Raw genomic sequence first — 18,482 nt, 5'->3', positions numbered from 1 at the left:
TACAGGTGTGTGAGCTCTAAGCACGGCTGGGTGGGAATAGCAGCACATCTTACGATAATTCCATCCGTGATGAAGAGGATGGCTCCGCCCAGGATATGGAGGGCGAAGAACGTGGGAGGGCGACCCTGAAGCTTGGCGGCGTTAAAGCAGCCAAACAGACGTCCGTGACCTGGGGGGGACGGCAATATTTACACTTTCTTCATTTCCATGGAATAGAATGGTCAAATCAATCTCACACGTGCACGGCACGCACACACAAACACACACACGCACACTGTCGGGATCGGGGTTAGACGTGTGGATCTAATCGCGGGTAGTTGATGACCACGGGAAACTTGGTAGGTCTGGAGAAGCTGGGGTGTTGTGGAACTAGATAGCTAAGTCTGCAACGCTCGAAGTTGGGAACGGTTTGCAGAGGTTGACCTGATATTAGTTTAGGTTATGAATCACTGGCCAGAGCCTGCCGGAACAGGCCTTTATAGATCCGAGCATGACACCACCTGTGCTATGACATCATACCGTTTGTGACATCATCAGAGACATGACATCACCTGTGCTATGACATCACTAGCGAAAGGCATGAAAGACACTTATGAACCATGACATCATCAGTGATCGATGACATCATAGTCGGAATGACGACGTCAAAGTAGGAATGATGACGTCATCCTAACAGTACCCTCCCCTCAACGGATGCCACCTGGCGTCCAATGAGGCCTCTGGAGAACAGAAAATCTGCAGGCGCCTGGAGACCATCAAAAGGGTCAATGTGTTGGCCACTTCAGCTGACCGCGTGGTGGGTCAGCTGAAGCGGCCGGCGGAGAAACTGGTGCCTCAGGGTCTTCTGTGTTGGCCACTTCAGCTGACCGCGTGGTGGGTCTGCTGAAGCGGCCGGCGGGGAAACTGGCACCTCCGTGTCTTCTGTGTTGGCCACTTCGGCTGACCGCGTGGTGGGTCTGCTGAAGCGGCCGGCGGGGAAACTGGCACCTCAGGGTCTTCTGTGTTGGCCACTTCAGGTGACCGCGTGGTGGGTCTGCTGAAGCGGCCGGCGGGGAAACTGGCACCTCAGGGTCTTCTGTGTTGGCCACTTCGGCTGACCGCGTGGTGGGTCTGCTGAAGCGGCCGGCGGGGAAACTGGCGCCTCAGGGTCTTCTGTGTTGGCCACTTCAGCTGACCGCGTGGTGGGTCTGCTGAAGCGGCCGGCGGGGAAACTGGCACCTCAGGGTCTTCTGTGTTGGCCACTTCGGGTGACCGCGTGGTGGGTCTGCTGAAGCGGCCGGTGGGGAAACTGGCACCTCAGGGTCCACTTCAGCTGACCGCGTGGTGGGTCAGCTGAAGCGGCCGGCGGGAAAACTGGCATCTCGGGAGCCTCCTCCTTGATTGGCGGAAATGTACCCGCTAAATCCATTTCTGAGTGATTCATACTGTCGGGATCGGGGTTAGACGTGTGGATCTAATCGCGGGTAGTTGATGACCACGGGAAACTTGGTAGGTCTGGAGAAGCTGGGGTGTTGTGGAACTAGATAGCTAAGTCTGCAACGCTCGAAGTTGGGAACGGTTTGCAGAGGTTGACCTGATATTAGTTTAGGTTATGAATCACTGGCCAGAGCCTGCCGGAACAGGCCTTTATAGATCCGAGCATGACACCACCTGTGCTATGACATCATACCGTTTGTGACATCATCAGAGACATGACATCACCTGTGCTATGACATCACTAGCGAAAGGCATGAAAGACACTTATGAACCATGACATCATCAGTGATCGATGACATCATAGTCGGAATGACGACGTCAAAGTAGGAATGATGACGTCATCCTAACACACACACACACACACACACACACACACACACACACACACACACGCACACACACACACACACACACACACACACACGGAGGTGGCCTTACCCTGGTCGTCAAGCTCTGACCCGGTGGGGTCTAGCAGACGAGGGCTGGGGCTGGAGCAAGGCAGCAGTCTCTCATGATACATCAATGCCAACACTGCTGCTGGGACAGGGAGCTAACGACACACACACACACACACACACACACACACACACACACACACGCACGCACGCACGCACGCACACGCGCACACACACGCACACACGCACACACACACACACACACACACACACACACACACACACACACACACACACGCACGCACGCACACACACACACACACACACACACACACACACACACAGTCAATTGTTGCAACGTGTCATCACACTGACATGAAACCAGTGGTTACTGGTTGACCCTTGACCTCCGCCGGTTCAAACTGTGTTGAAGTTGAATACACATTATCGTCTTATCTGATCCACCACTTGAACCAGATCCTTTTCCAATAGACTATTTCAAGCTAGGAGTGAAGATCCAACAAGATGCAACGTCAAAGCATATAACTAAGATCCAACAAGATGCAACGTCAAAGCATATAACTAAGATCCAACAAGATGCAACGTCAAAGCATATAACTAAGATCCAACAAGATGCAACGTCAAAGCATATAACTAGAGATGCACCGTCGATACACACACTGATATCAGATATTGGTCTGATACTGACTCAATTAGCTGGATCAGGGATCAGTGACAATGGGATGATCTGGTATCGGACACCATTATTTTAATAAACAACAAGTCATTACATTTATATCAAAGTATCTATTTGTTACATTTTGTTTTACAAAGTTAGGAAAGCAATCTTTAAGTCAAGCCTGATGATGTTGCCTTACACATAGAAGAATGATGCCAGTTTCTTCCAAACAGTGAGGCATACAGCTTATTATAATTAAACACTGGTATCGGATCAGTAAAGGTAAATGGTGAATAAACTGCCTTTATATAGCCTAGCGCTTTTATCCAAAGCGCTTTACAATGTGATTTTAAGACTGATTATCCTCATGAATAACTGTTGTGTTGGAAGCAACAGCGTGTGTGTGAGTGGGCCAGTTATCACTATGTTGAAATGTCACTATGTCACACTATGAAATGTCACACTATGTTTGTTTGTGTTCAAGTCATTTCCCCTGGGGGGAGGCTAAGTGATAACCCGACGCTGCCAGATGGATGGTTAGCTAAGTGACAGTTAAACCACAAGCTGCCACCGCTTCCCATTCAACGGCTGATTGGGAAGTCGGTTATCTGAGGCAAGAAATACTCGGTTACACGTCAAATAGTTAAATAGTTAAAAAGGACAGATACAGAAATTCCTTTGTGCCTGTCTCTATCAGAGCGTTGAACGCTGCTGGGGTACAAATGTAATGTCCCCTCATCTGCCGTTGCTGTTATTTTGTTATTTATTTATTTTATCCTTTTATTCTTTTATCTTTATTTATTCTTAGGGGTACAGTACAGTATATCTGTATTATATACTTTGTCTGCCCTTTGGTCTGGACCGAGGTTTTTTTCTTTTGTGCTTTAATACAATGATACATTGTAGCTCTTTCTTGTGATATAAATGTGCTGCTGTGAGCGAACTGCACTTTGCTACTATGCACTTTATATCTCTACTGTGCACTTTAGATCGTTGCTACTGTTGTCATTTGCACTTTAACTATTGTGTTGCACTTTAAACTGCTGCTCTAGACTGTTTTTACAATGTTTTTTTTGTCTTATTTGTTTTTATGTATGTACTTTGTACTACGCTTTTTGCAATCTAATTTGCCCTTTTGGGACACTTAATAAATCTTGAATCTTGAATCTTGAATCTTGAATCTTGAATCTTGAAATAGACAATGTAAGCCATCCAAGTAGCCTACCGTATTTCGTAAAAATAATATATTTGTTCACTTGCATTGCACAGCTTGCTCGTACCATCTACCGAGAGACTAGAAGTGACAACAACGTGATAGAGCGGACATTCTGTCCTGCAAATCCACTACTATCTCTATCGGTGTGGGCCGATACCCAAAGCCCACGTTTCCGTATTGGTATCGGGCCTGAAAAAGTTGGTTCGGTGTATCCCTACAGTATAACCAGTACAGGGAATACGAATGAAAACTGAAAACAACAGCGTGATTCCCAATGGTTTGGTGATGGCAAATTTTGTCCTGGGACACACAATATATCTGATTATAAGCCTATAAGCATAAACCAACCAATTCAACCAGTTTAGGAAATACGTTCTGTAGCTGAATCGCTAGAGAAGAAACAAAACGTACGTACACACACTTACACAAATGGACACATTTGCATGCACCCACACAACTACAAACATGATGTCCGCATGCGTCAGCAGTTATCTGTACTCTTATTCAAATCACACGACGCTCCCCGCCTTCATATCTACAGGTAGCCTGCGAGAGTCACTCTCTCTGTTCTCATCAGACCCACAGCCAAACAAAAGAAACAAGGGGCTGAAATTATCACAAACATAACCAGTTATGCTAATTAATCCATTAATTAAGCTAATATTTGCATTAATTAGAAATTATTTATATGTCAACATAGGTGGAGCCTACTTGTCTTCACATGGATGGTATTTAAACAGGCAACGTGCACCAAGAGGTATACTCTTTAACATGCTGTATAGGCATGATTGGTTTTCTGACAAAATATGTGTGGAAATGTTTAGATTGACTGCAAATGCGATAAGTAGTAACATACAAAAAAAAAATACAACTCATTTTCCACTGCCTGTTTAAGAGTTCATGAGCTCTGTATCGTAAAGCATTGAGGAGTTATAGTAGTTTCAAGGTTTTTCCCTCTCCTCATGAATGTGCTAATTGTCAGATAATCTACTGTATAGGCTCTATACTGTAGGGCAGGGCTATTCAACTAAATTGTTCAGGGGGCCACATTGTCAGAAACCTAAGGGACGGGGGGCCGGACCGTTCCCCGAGCCATTACATGTACACTTGACACAACCCGCCACCACATTTTCACAGCCGTGCTGGAACTATTATTAGATAGGGGGTGCTGTAAGGAATGGAATCTCAACAAAAACATAAAATTTTCTTCGACGCTGCCCTAGTTTAGAAGACTATTTAATTTTAAATTAACATTAGGATTATACTGTTGTGATGTCATTATTCAGTATCTTCTCCTTTTCTCACTCACTTTCATGTAACCACCTGCTCTCCCTTTAGTCGTTTTACACTACAACAGACAGCAACACAGGCATAAACACTGAACTTATTATTATTCTTATGGAAAACCAGATTATGATGAAAATCAAACACTGTAATGTAACAAACAAGGGAAAATGAAATAAAAAAGCTTCTCCCGGGCCAGTCATAGATCTTTGTCCCCCACCCAACGTCAAAGCATATAACTAAGATCCAACAAGATGCAACGTCAAAGCATATAACTAAGATCCAACAAGATGCAACGTCAAAGCATATAACTAAGATCCAACAAGATGCAACGTCAAAGCATATAACTAGAGATGCACCGTCGATACACACACTGATATCAGATATTGGTCTGATACTGACTCAATTAGCTGGATCAGGGATCAGTGACAATGGGATGATCTGGTATCGGACACCATTATTTTAATAAACAACAAGTCATTACATTTATATCAAAGTATCTATTTGTTACATTTTGTTTTACAAAGTTAGGAAAGCAATCTTTAAGTCAAGCCTGATGATGTTGCCTTACACATAGAAGAATGATGCCAGTTTCTTCCAAACAGTGAGGCATACAGCTTATTATAATTAAACACTGGTATCGGATCAGTAAAGGTAAATGGTGAATAAACTGCCTTTATATAGCCTAGCGCTTTTATCCAAAGCGCTTTACAATGTGATTTTAAGACTGATTATCCTCATGAATAACTGTTGTGTTGGAAGCAACAGCGTGTGTGTGAGTGGGCCAGTTATCACTATGTTGAAATGTCACTATGTCACACTATGAAATGTCACACTATGTTTGTTTGTGTTCAAGTCATTTCCCCTGGGGGGAGGCTAAGTGATAACCCGACGCTGCCAGATGGATGGTTAGCTAAGTGACAGTTAAACCACAAGCTGCCACCGCTTCCCATTCAACGGCTGATTGGGAAGTCGGTTATCTGAGGCAAGAAATACTCGGTTACACGTCAAATAGTTAAATAGTTAAAAAGGACAGATACAGAAATTCCTTTGTGCCTGTCTCTATCAGAGCGTTGAACGCTGCTGGGGTACAAATGTAATGTCCCCTCATCTGCCGTTGCTGTTATTTTGTTATTTATTTATTTTATCCTTTTATTCTTTTATCTTTATTTATTCTTAGGGGTACAGTACAGTATATCTGTATTATATACTTTGTCTGCCCTTTGGTCTGGACCGAGGTTTTTTTCTTTTGTGCTTTAATACAATGATACATTGTAGCTCTTTCTTGTGATATAAATGTGCTGCTGTGAGCGAACTGCACTTTGCTACTATGCACTTTATATCTCTACTGTGCACTTTAGATCGTTGCTACTGTTGTCATTTGCACTTTAACTATTGTGTTGCACTTTAAACTGCTGCTCTAGACTGTTTTTACAATGTTTTTTTTGTCTTATTTGTTTTTATGTATGTACTTTGTACTACGCTTTTTGCAATCTAATTTGCCCTTTTGGGACACTTAATAAATCTTGAATCTTGAATCTTGAATCTTGAATCTTGAATCTTGAAATAGACAATGTAAGCCATCCAAGTAGCCTACCGTATTTCGTAAAAATAATATATTTGTTCACTTGCATTGCACAGCTTGCTCGTACCATCTACCGAGAGACTAGAAGTGACAACAACGTGATAGAGCGGACATTCTGTCCTGCAAATCCACTACTATCTCTATCGGTGTGGGCCGATACCCAAAGCCCACGTTTCCGTATTGGTATCGGGCCTGAAAAAGTTGGTTCGGTGTATCCCTACAGTATAACCAGTACAGGGAATACGAATGAAAACTGAAAACAACAGCGTGATTCCCAATGGTTTGGTGATGGCAAATTTTGTCCTGGGACACACAATATATCTGATTATAAGCCTATAAGCATAAACCAACCAATTCAACCAGTTTAGGAAATACGTTCTGTAGCTGAATCGCTAGAGAAGAAACAAAACGTACGTACACACACTTACACAAATGGACACATTTGCATGCACCCACACAACTACAAACATGATGTCCGCATGCGTCAGCAGTTATCTGTACTCTTATTCAAATCACACGACGCTCCCCGCCTTCATATCTACAGGTAGCCTGCGAGAGTCACTCTCTCTGTTCTCATCAGACCCACAGCCAAACAAAAGAAACAAGGGGCTGAAATTATCACAAACATAACCAGTTATGCTAATTAATCCATTAATTAAGCTAATATTTGCATTAATTAGAAATTATTTATATGTCAACATAGGTGGAGCCTACTTGTCTTCACATGGATGGTATTTAAACAGGCAACGTGCACCAAGAGGTATACTCTTTAACATGCTGTATAGGCATGATTGGTTTTCTGACAAAATATGTGTGGAAATGTTTAGATTGACTGCAAATGCGATAAGTAGTAACATACAAAAAAAAAATACAACTCATTTTCCACTGCCTGTTTAAGAGTTCATGAGCTCTGTATCGTAAAGCATTGAGGAGTTATAGTAGTTTCAAGGTTTTTCCCTCTCCTCATGAATGTGCTAATTGTCAGATAATCTACTGTATAGGCTCTATACTGTAGGGCAGGGCTATTCAACTAAATTGTTCAGGGGGCCACATTGTCAGAAACCTAAGGGACGGGGGGCCGGACCGTTCCCCGAGCCATTACATGTACACTTGACACAACCCGCCACCACATTTTCACAGCCGTGCTGGAACTATTATTAGATAGGGGGTGCTGTAAGGAATGGAATCTCAACAAAAACATAAAATTTTCTTCGACGCTGCCCTAGTTTAGAAGACTATTTAATTTTAAATTAACATTAGGATTATACTGTTGTGATGTCATTATTCAGTATCTTCTCCTTTTCTCACTCACTTTCATGTAACCACCTGCTCTCCCTTTAGTCGTTTTACACTACAACAGACAGCAACACAGGCATAAACACTGAACTTATTATTATTCTTATGGAAAACCAGATTATGATGAAAATCAAACACTGTAATGTAACAAACAAGGGAAAATGAAATAAAAAAGCTTCTCCCGGGCCAGTCATAGATCTTTGTCCCCCACCCCAATTTTTTTTTTTTTTTTTTTTCTTTTTTTTATATCAAACTCTGGCGGGCCGGATCAAAATTCAAACGGGCCGTATCCGGCCCGCGGGCCGCCAGTTGAATAGGCCTGCTATAGGGCAGTGTTTCTCAACTGGTGGGTCGGGACCTAAAACTGGGTCGCGGGGCCGTTTTTAGTGGGTGCATGTGGAAAAAAAGGTTCTACTAATGCTGGATGCTGGCGTCCGCAGCCGAAATGACTGTCTTTCAGAGGCTGTAGCTGGCAAATGTGTAAAGCCAGAGTGAAGATACTGGTACCATATGAAACTAGAAGACCCTAAGGCATCCGTGGGTACCAACATGCCATGCTAGCTTGTTGTGAAGGGGGCTAAACTACCGGTACGTTACAAATTTAGGCTACATTCTGAAAATTGGGTCGCGACTTAACGACTAAGGAAAAATGTGGGTTGTGGGGCTAGAGCAGTTGAGAACCACTGCCATAGGGGAACCTGTGGTGTTATGACGTGTCTATCATGCAATGGACTTGTGTTCAGAAGAATGTGTCAACAACATACAAAAGAAGCACTCACATTGATTAAAGCCATGATCCAGAAGGCGTAGGAGACCCTGGTGACGCTCTCCCCCTCGGTGTGCAGCGGGTACTGGGAGACGTTGCGCAGCACCGTGCCCTTCCCGGCCAGGGTGCTGCGGAGGTGCTGCAGGTCTGAGGAGGAGGACGAGGCGTTGGCGGTCCCGTTGGCACCCAGGACACAACTGTCGTCGGCCAGGAAAGGATCGGCTACCAGCGGGGCGACCAGCGCTCCCAGGCCTATGAAGAAATGCAAAACCTGGACAGAGGCGTGTGTGGGGGGAGGGGGGTCTTTACTTTGGAAATGTGCTCCCTTAACCCATTGATACCTGATGCAGCATTTGTGTGTGTATCAGGATACACACACAAATGAGGGAAAACAAGTTGAGACATAGCCTACTTCAGTAAAAGGGAGGATTTATTCTAAACCACATGCTGCTATTTGAATATTCTCATTATCAGCAGCTGTAATCATAAATCAACCATTCAAAGGTGTTTCAAATATTGTATACATGAAGAGAACTTTTCGACAAACTAAAAAGAAACTTGCACGATATTGGATTCTGGTTTTGCCGATATACGATAATCCGATATTTTCCAACCCTTTTGGTCGATTCCCGATGCCGATACCGACAATGCGCACGTTTTCCCCAACCTAATTTCAGAGAACATCAAGACTCTCCTGTAGTGGGTTATTATGCCTACTTGTCTCTCTTCCTCACACGCACGCACGCACGCACGCACGCACGCACACACACACACACACACACACACACACACACACACACACACACCTGCACACACACACACACACACACACACACACACACACACACACACACACCTGCACACACACACACACACACACACACACACACCTGCAGGAAGACGGCAGAGTCTTTCTGGTACAGCTTCACCAGCCGCAGGTTGGCGATGGTGTCGATCACCCCCATCGCCAGGCCAGCGATCGCCATGGCGACGGACAGCATGGTGACGTCGTGACATATCGGGATGATGGCGAACACCAGCGAGATGATGAGCGTGCACGAGCACAGCGCTGACAGGGAGCACACGAGTCTGAGGATCAAATAAAGATAATTTAATAAATTCAAATGCTTCAGAGCACTGTATCTGATACTGTACATGTTGTAATTATCTCATAATGCTGTATCTGTATCTGTAAGGGGCGGCTTTAGCTCAGGAGGTAGAGCGGGTCGGCGGTTCGATCCCCGCTCCCTCCCAGCTGCCGTCGTTGTGTCCTTGGGCAAAACACCTACCCCTCCTTGCTCCCGACGGTGTGTAGGCACCCTGCGTGGCAGCCTGCCGCCATCGGTGTATGAATGGGTGAATGTAGACTACCTACTGATTGTAAAGCGCTTTGGATAAAAGCGCTATATAAATGCAGGCCATTTACCATTTGTATCTGATACATGCTGTAATGATCTCATAATACAGTGCAAATCATTCATTCATTCATTAATCAGTGCTTCTCAATGTGGGGTCCAGGGATCACAGCATTAGGTCTTAACAAGAGATGGAAGAATAACTATTTGTATCTCGTTTCACTGTTCTCTCTCTACAATACAGTCATGGGATTCTGGACAAAATCATATCTGACATTCAAAATATTCTCAGATTTGGGTCAGAGAGACAAAATCTCATCAAATGGGGGTCTGTGTGGCTCTAATATGGACTAAATGGGATCCTGGTATGAAAAAGGTTAATCACTGTTCTATATGCTAAGTAAAATTTCTGCTAAATTATTTGGCTTGAATGCTTATGCTTAGCATTGTATTCAACATATTCCGATACAAGCAATGATTTAATAATACAATTCGTTCATTCTATTCTATTATATGATTTTAGTACATTTATATTATTATGAAAAACTTGAGATATGGCATTCAAAATATGCAGATATATTTATTTTGCGAATGAACCTTTGTGTTCTATCATCTTTTATGAGCTGAGAAGTGTGTAAACATTTAAATGACACATGACTTTGGATGGATGATACCTGCAGTGTTTAGGAATATATCTGTTATACTTATAATATAATATAAGTATAATAATATATAAGTGATAAATAGGATAAAAGCTTCCAGCTGATGATCTGGACGTCAAACCCTCATACAGCAAACAGCCACCAGTATAAAGAAAAATCAGTTTTAGAAAAGCATTCATTTAATCTAAATCCATTTGACTTGATTTCCAGGACATATATTATTATCCAAAATACTGATCCACCAACAAGAACTAAACTACGGGATGTCTGGGTAAATTGCATCTCTGCTATACTTCCCCTATTTGTATAAGACACAGTACCCAGGGGGCAAAACCCCCCTTTTTTTGGAGTGCTGCATTTGCCCTGCCATAAAAGGTTGGCCACCAGAAATAATATCTATGACCCAGTAGGATCACAATCTATATGGACAACCCGGTCAACATGCTGCTGGAAATCCAATATGGCCGCCTCAATATTGGCCCCTATCAGAAAATAGCTTTGGCGATAACTTTTGAACCAGATGAGCTAGAAATGCAAACTTGGTGTCTATTTCATGGTTTCAGAGCATGTTAAACTCAATGGAATACTTATCTTTATGATTGGGTGTGTCTGGACCCCTAATCTGCATGTTACCAAGATGGTGGCTACTCGAGAATGAGCTATCCAGGGGCCAAAGGGGGTTACAGATATCGAATGTTATATAATATTGTGATCCAGAATTAAGCTTTTATAATTAAAAAAAATCACCTGACTCATCAACATCAACAACCTGGTCAACTAACATACGGTAGGCTATTTGCAAGATTATCAGGGATGCAGGGGCAGAGGATCTTCTTGTAGCAGCAGGTCTCTGTCAGGAAGGAACTGCCAAGAAGATGTTTGGTGAAAAGGCTGACTACTACCAAACCTTACATGCCCTCAAGGTCCTCAGTGAAGCCATGTGGCGCCTGCTCTGGGAAGCCTTTGAGGCATGGGCAGCAGACAGAGAAACAAAGCCCTGGAAGCCACGAGTTGAGTCGGTCTTGAAGATCCTATTTGAGAAAGAGACAACTGGCACTCAGAAGTTAGAAATGATCCAGGCGAGGCGTCCAGAGATGGCAGTCCTAGGAGAGCAGCTGCTGCTTTTTCAGGAATCATTGAATGGGCAACCAACTGCAGTCCTCTGGGCAACCTTCCTGGAGATGTCAGATATTCTCCAAAGGTCTATCTACTACGAGCGGGAAGGTGACTGGACAGGACATCTCTGTGAATCAGCAATAATGCTACCCTACCTCACTGCAGCAGGCCACTACAAGTACGGGCAGCAATCTTTGCCTCTGTATTTGGCTGAGGTGAAGAAACTACCAGAAACAGCTTCAGAGGTACATGAAGCACTGTTGGCAGGTGTATTTGTTGGCAGACGAGCAGATGGCAGCCACAACAGTGTTTCTCTTGACATGCTACTGGAGCAGACCTATAATGCCGATGCCAAGGAAGCAAGTGGTCTGGATTGGCATTACACTCAGCCCTGCTGGCCGGACAAAATGGGTCTACACAAAACCACTCACTGCAGCTGTCTCTGCAGAGTTAAGTCTATGCTCCACCTCCACTCCTCCAACCCACACCATGAGTCTGGTCGGAGTCGTGTAACCCGGGATGCAGAGATGGTAGTCAAGGTCATGGCAGCAGTGGAGACTAACCCATTTACAGTGACCACATCATCCATGATCAACATATCTACAGGACAGTGTGCTGATTCCACAGTCAAGGACGACTTGATCAGTGTGAAAGAACTGGGTCTGAAGGCACTGTGTGAGTCACTGTCCAGTGATCAGAAGAAGACAAGCATAATGAGGCTTAACACTTTCCACACTCAAAACACAAAATCCAAAAATTCTAAGGGGAAAACCTCAGCGCCTGGCAAGAGCAATGAAATCACTGCCCTCCTGCGCATGACCCAAATCATAGCCAGTGGCGGAGAACTCAACCTTGTTGACTTTATAGGCAACCACGAGTGCAGTGACTTCCCCCCTTCCCTCTTCCAGGAAGATGGCAGGATGAGAACAGGTACCAAGGCAAGCCTTGTGAAGGTCCTGAAAGAAGAGACCAAAGTTACATGCATCCCTGACCTGCCTAAAGAAGACAGAAAAACAGCAGTAGTTATTGATGCCATGTATGCCATAGGCCATTGGTATTTCCTGAAAGGTGAAACATTTGGAACAATCGCTGAACAATGTCTGCTGTTGAATGATGTGCCTGCCGGCGCAGAGATCATTCACTTCTGCTGTGACCGGTACAGTGGATCTAGTCTTAAGACAGCTGAGCAAGAACACAGATATGCTCGACCAAAACCTACCAAAGAATATGAAGTCAGTATGCATTACACAGCTCCAGATCCTCGGGAGTTTTTTGCTGTGTCAGCTAACAAGGCAAACCTATTGAGTTTCCTCTGCGACGAATGGTGTGAAAATGAGAAACTCAAGTCGGCCCTTGGTCCAACACATCTTTACCTGGGTGGGGGGTTTAAAGAAGAGACGAGGAGTGTGGTGATCAAGGAGGGGTCTATTGAAGATGTCCCTGGACTAGGGGTGGGCGATACTGCAAAATTTGGTGTCGATCCGATACCAAGTAATACTGGTCCAGAATTGCCGATATCGATACCGATACCGATACTTTTTATTATTAAATATGGCTTATGAACTTTCATGTAGGGGAGAGCAGTGTGTCATTATTTATGATCAATATCATAAATTTATCAAGTTATCAACCACTATAAATTATGACAATTTGAAAATGTAACATTAACCAATGCTGAAGATCCTTAATATTAATTTAACTAGCCTACTATATATACCTGGATATTATTTTCCTCTGTGAAAAGACTGCCCGTGGAGTCTATCTCTGTGTTGAGGGGGGGGGGGGGGGGGGGTGTCTGTCTGATATTTCCCTCCTCCTCCTCCTCCTCCTCCCTTCTTTTCTGCAGGTCAGGGCTCTCTTTCTTGTTTCTCAGATGCTTAAACAAGTTGGTAGTAGGCTAGTGGTCCCACAGTAGTGGACAGCCTGCATGCGGCTACGTCACACTTCACATTGTCATTCACTGATGTAAAATAACTCCAAACGATCTGCTCCTATTCCTTTGAGCCGTGATCAGATCACGGAATGGCATGTGTGTTTGTATGCGATTGTGCGCGTCGGATTTCAATCCCACTCTGTGCTCTGCTGCTTGCCTTCCTTTACAAGACCCGCCCTGCATATCGTTCAAGCACTATTATTGGCCCAGGCACGTATACTCGTTGTTTCAGTGCACATGTGATGACACGACAACAGCAAATCCGAGGCGGAGAAGCCCTGCATGAATGCACGCATAAAAGTTGTGTTCAGTATCGATTTTTTGATGTCAGGATCGATCTTCAAAACGAGACTCAGGTATCGGGAGCATCGATATTTTGGGATCGATCCGCCCACCCCTACCCTGCACTAGAATCCACACAACAGGAGGCTGATACAAGAATAATACTCCACACCCTGTACAGTGTCCAGAATGACAAAGTTGACAGAGTTGTCATCCATGCCAATGACACAGACATCATCATCATGTGCCTTTACTATGCAGCAACCCACCTCAGATGCCTTCCAGAGCTGTGGGTGAGAACAGAGCAAAATGCATATCTCCCTGTCCATCAAATTGTATCAGCACTGGGGCTCGCACAGTGTCGTGCGCTGCCCTTTATCCATAGTTTAAGTGGCAGAGATACCACCAGCTATCCCTTCTTCACCGACAAGAAGGTATGGTTCAAGGCCAGCATGTGTCTGGATCTCCCAGCACTTGAGGAGTTTGGTGAAAACTCTTCTGATTCCCTCTCAGATGATGTCATCAATCAGGCACGAGACCTCACAATTGCTGTATACACATCCAAAGCTGACCACCCAGAGGATTTTGACCTGGGTAAGCTTAGAGTGTACAAGTTCCTCAATAATAGGTCAACCCTCCTAAAGCTGCTGCCCCCGACAGAGAATGCCTTTGACCCTGCACCTGAGAAGAGCTGCTCTAGCGACCATAACGGATAAACGTGCACACATCGCCAAGCCGGATATTCCTTCTTCCACAGAGTATGGATGGTCTCTCAGTGGTGGCAATGCAGTCCCCCTTGCATCTACCGAGCCAGCCTGGCCTGTGTCAATGAAGAAGGCAATATCATGCAGCTGTATCAAACAAAGGCTGCCAGAAAAACTGTTCCTGTGCGAAGAAGGCAATTCCATGCTACTTAGGATGCCGTTGCCAGGGACTGGAGACACGATGCAGCAGGATCAGTGCAACACATGACAACAGTGACAGTGAATAACATCGTACCATAGGCTTTATTGAAGCAGGCAAGACAGCACCATAGAGGTCAAAGTTAACCTTTTGTAGGCAACCTCAACTCCGCTTCACTCTGTTTGTCACTAAGTAGTCTGTTACTGTGTTGTTCTGTTACTTGAATGCACACCACTATGTTAATTTATATAGCCCTGTTGGCAAGTCTGTGTGTGTGTATGTCTCTGTTTATATTGTTAAAATGTCATTGTGGGCATTTTCTCCGATTTTTCTCTGCATCATCCCCACAACTCTTAGATAGAATCTGAGGGAAAATGTAATACCATACATTATTTATGACTGTAGCCATATTGACAACATAGAAATGAAAGCTCAAACTGACCAAATGTGTTCATATTGCTTAAAAAGCAGACTTTTTGCCATAACAGTCAGCTGTCACTGTAAAAGTCATAGTAAAACTTATTTTCGGGTGGCGCCCATCTTGGAAATATGCAAATTCAAGGTCCAGACACACCCAAACATAACGATAAGTATTCAATTGAGTTTAACATGCTATGAAACCATGAAATAGACACCAAGTTTGCATTTCTAGCCCATCTGGTTCAAAAGTTATCGCCAAAGCTATTTTCTGATAGGGGCCAATATTGAGGCGGCCATATTGGATTTCCAGCAGCAAGTTGACTGGGTTGTCCATATAGATTGTGATCCTACTGGGTCATAGATATTATTTCTGGTGGCCAACCTTTTATGGCAGGGCAAATGCACCATACCCCCCTTTGCCCCCTGGGTACAGGTTAATTCAATTGAAGGTATTCAACAGAATACATAACTCCAATGACAGACTAACTAAAATATGCCCATCTGTTAACCCCACCTGCCCTAGATGCAGTAACCCAGTCTCGTTAGGCCACATGTTCTGGTCCTGTTTCTCCCTCAATTTCTGGTCTGTATTCGAATGCCTTTCAGTTCTATGTACTCTTGAACCCAACCCACTCACCACCACCATCTTTGGAGTGTAAAACCGGGAGATTGACCTATTAATCAGTATCTGACTAATTGCAGATTGGTCCATGCCAGCTTTAGGAGGAGGGGTTTCTAGACTGTTGATTGGTCCATGCCGGCTTTAGGAGGAGGGGTTTCTAGACTGTTGATTGGTCCATGCCGGCTTTAGCAGGAGGGATTTCTAGACTGTTGATTGGTCCATGCCGGCTTTAGGAGGAGGGATTTCCACACTGTTGTTCCAGCAAAGTCACCTTGATGACTTCTATTTACCCAGTTTATCAAAGCCCTCGAGCAGCAGTTCACTTCCTCATTATGTTCACCTTGCATTCCCCATCTGTGCCGCCAACTTTCCACTTTCCTTCTTGTGTCCTAGATACCTTTCATGTGGGACATTTAGCCCCATAGCCAGCAGTGTGCTAGTGGTAAATAAAGGTGTAAACAATGACCTTCAGTTGGTCATCATCATCATCATCATCATCATCATAAGGCAAGCAGCAACCAATAGAAACAAAAACCTGTTCTATTTGATTATAAAGGTAAATGTATTTGCCCAGTATAACCCAAATTCAAATCCCTAAAAATCCAACGACTGTCAATAAGCAAGAATTTACTTCATTTTGAGGGGAAATGTCCTTTGCTGATTGTGGGACATTTAAGACAAATGAGTCAATCCAGCAGTATGAAGGTCCAAAAAAGAGACTAAGAAACATCACAGACAAGCATAATGGGTGCTTGTATGCATCCACACCCCCCCCCCCCCCCCCTATCCCACCCCCTCGTGTTTCCCTGGGGTTTCCCCAATATAACATCAATATGGACCCCCACTAAAAACATACAAGAAGATCGCCACCTGACCACTGACAACAAGCGAGGATGGTCCCCGGGCGCTGTAAGCTGCCCACAGCTCCTGGCTGCTCCTTGGAGGAAGGACGTGCCTTGTCTGGGTTAAACAAGCAGAGACTGAATTTCACCGGGCCCCATTAGCATGGATTTGTCCATCCGGTTTAACTGATGAAACTGCCATTGTGTCATTTGAATTTTGCAGATAAGCCTGTGACGTATCTTACTGGTAAGTCGTGGTAATATAGCCTATATAATAGCCCAGTTAGACAAAGGTGAGAGCCTGAATGGTGTATTAAAAATATGCTATTCAATCAATGAACCAATGTTTCAACCATATATAGGGCCAGGGCTTTCCTCAGGATGTACACAAATACAGGCTGCATGTGGCTTCAAGTCAGGTACACCCTTATAATAATGTAGAGATTAGCCTGTCTTCTACTCAGTCTGTAGTTTTCCCAGTTGCACTAATTATCACAGGAACGGTTCCTGTATAAGTAGCCTATAGGACTATTATATTGAGATGGAAAGCATGGAGTAGCCGATTCCTACTAGAAACTCACTATTGAACCACATATGTTACAATAGAATAAGACATACAAAAAAAATACCATAAAGGTGTAATAAGCTCAACAATAGGCTACAGAAAACACTGTAGCATACGATCTACTGCCCCTGCCCCATGCATTAGCAGCCAGCCCCTATAGGGATATTGTAGTGATTCCCCCCTACGGGGAGCTTTATTTTAAGTCATCAACAGTTAGGCTATTTAATTTCACGCCTGTGAGCGTCACATCGCATCGCATCGCATCGCATCGCATATGGCATCAGACTCACGTTATCTTGAAGAGTCCTCCCAGGCTGCTGCCCAGCAGCAGGAAGAGCTGCTGGAAGAAGAACACCCAGGTGACCTGCTGCAGCGTGGAGCGGGTCTGGCAGCGCAGGTCCAGCGCGGTGGGGCCCAGGAAGGCGATGCACAGGCCGAAGCTGAAGAACACGCTCCAGTAGGTCAGCGTGTGCTGCCAGCGGCACTTAAACAGCGACCACAGCCGCTCGTCTAGCAGCTTCATCTCGGCCGCGCGCTGACAGTGGGGGAAACCCCGAGACTGCCGAGAGGTAACGTGGCCCCAAACAAAGCCACCAACTTTTTAGTTAGTGTGTGACGGTCTGGGGCGTCTGGCACTCCAACACACAAGCAGGGAAAACGACACAGGTAGGTAGGCTATTATAGGCAGGTAGTAGGCAAACAGAGGTTTGGCCAAGGATCCGCCGCCCGTTCCGCCAGAGGAGACGCCAATTAACTTTTTAGACGGACGTGACGCTGATTGGCTGATGTCCCCAAGGGTCCGCCCCTCTTTCAGACTTGAGTGGCAGGCCCAGCGGTCGGAGGGCCTTGCGCCTGAGGCCCCCCCCAGCAAAATGACAGATTAATTTGACTATAATTTAATTAATTCACTGGAATTAGACTATAGGAATGACTAGTGCACTCTCACCACTATTATCTTCCCATGTGTCGACAGTTTGACATTCAACAGGCCAGCTGCTAGGCTAGTAAGTCAACAACAAAACAGCAAACACTATGCCATATGGTCCCTGCATGAGACAAATCTTATCAATGGGCTTTGGTTATCT

At 44.6% G+C, this 18,482-nt stretch overlaps 1 protein-coding gene across 1 annotated transcript in view; it reads right to left on the bottom strand.

Annotated features, from left to right (window-relative positions):
- mfsd4aa (major facilitator superfamily domain containing 4Aa) overlaps positions 1 to 18,029 on the bottom strand; it is a 29,379-nt gene extending 11,350 nt beyond the window's left edge. The window contains exons 1-5 of the mRNA XM_083660706.1: positions 17,688 to 18,029; positions 9,588 to 9,786; positions 8,711 to 8,968; positions 1,915 to 2,026; positions 54 to 169 (exon numbers count right to left, since the gene is read on the bottom strand). Coding sequence (XP_083516832.1) covers positions 54 to 169; positions 1,915 to 2,026; positions 8,711 to 8,968; positions 9,588 to 9,786; positions 17,688 to 17,920 — 918 coding nt within the window. The 5' untranslated portion in view covers positions 17,921 to 18,029. The remainder of the gene's footprint in view (positions 1 to 53; positions 170 to 1,914; positions 2,027 to 8,710; positions 8,969 to 9,587; positions 9,787 to 17,687) is intronic.
- Between the last annotated feature and the right edge of the window lie 453 nt (positions 18,030 to 18,482).

This window comes from Poromitra crassiceps (genome assembly GCF_964638095.1).
Source record: "Poromitra crassiceps genome assembly, chromosome: 25".
Lineage (NCBI taxonomy): Eukaryota > Metazoa > Chordata > Actinopteri > Beryciformes > Melamphaidae > Poromitra > Poromitra crassiceps.
Note: the sequence above shows the minus strand (reverse complement) of the source record. Positions and strands in the feature narration are given on the sequence as shown.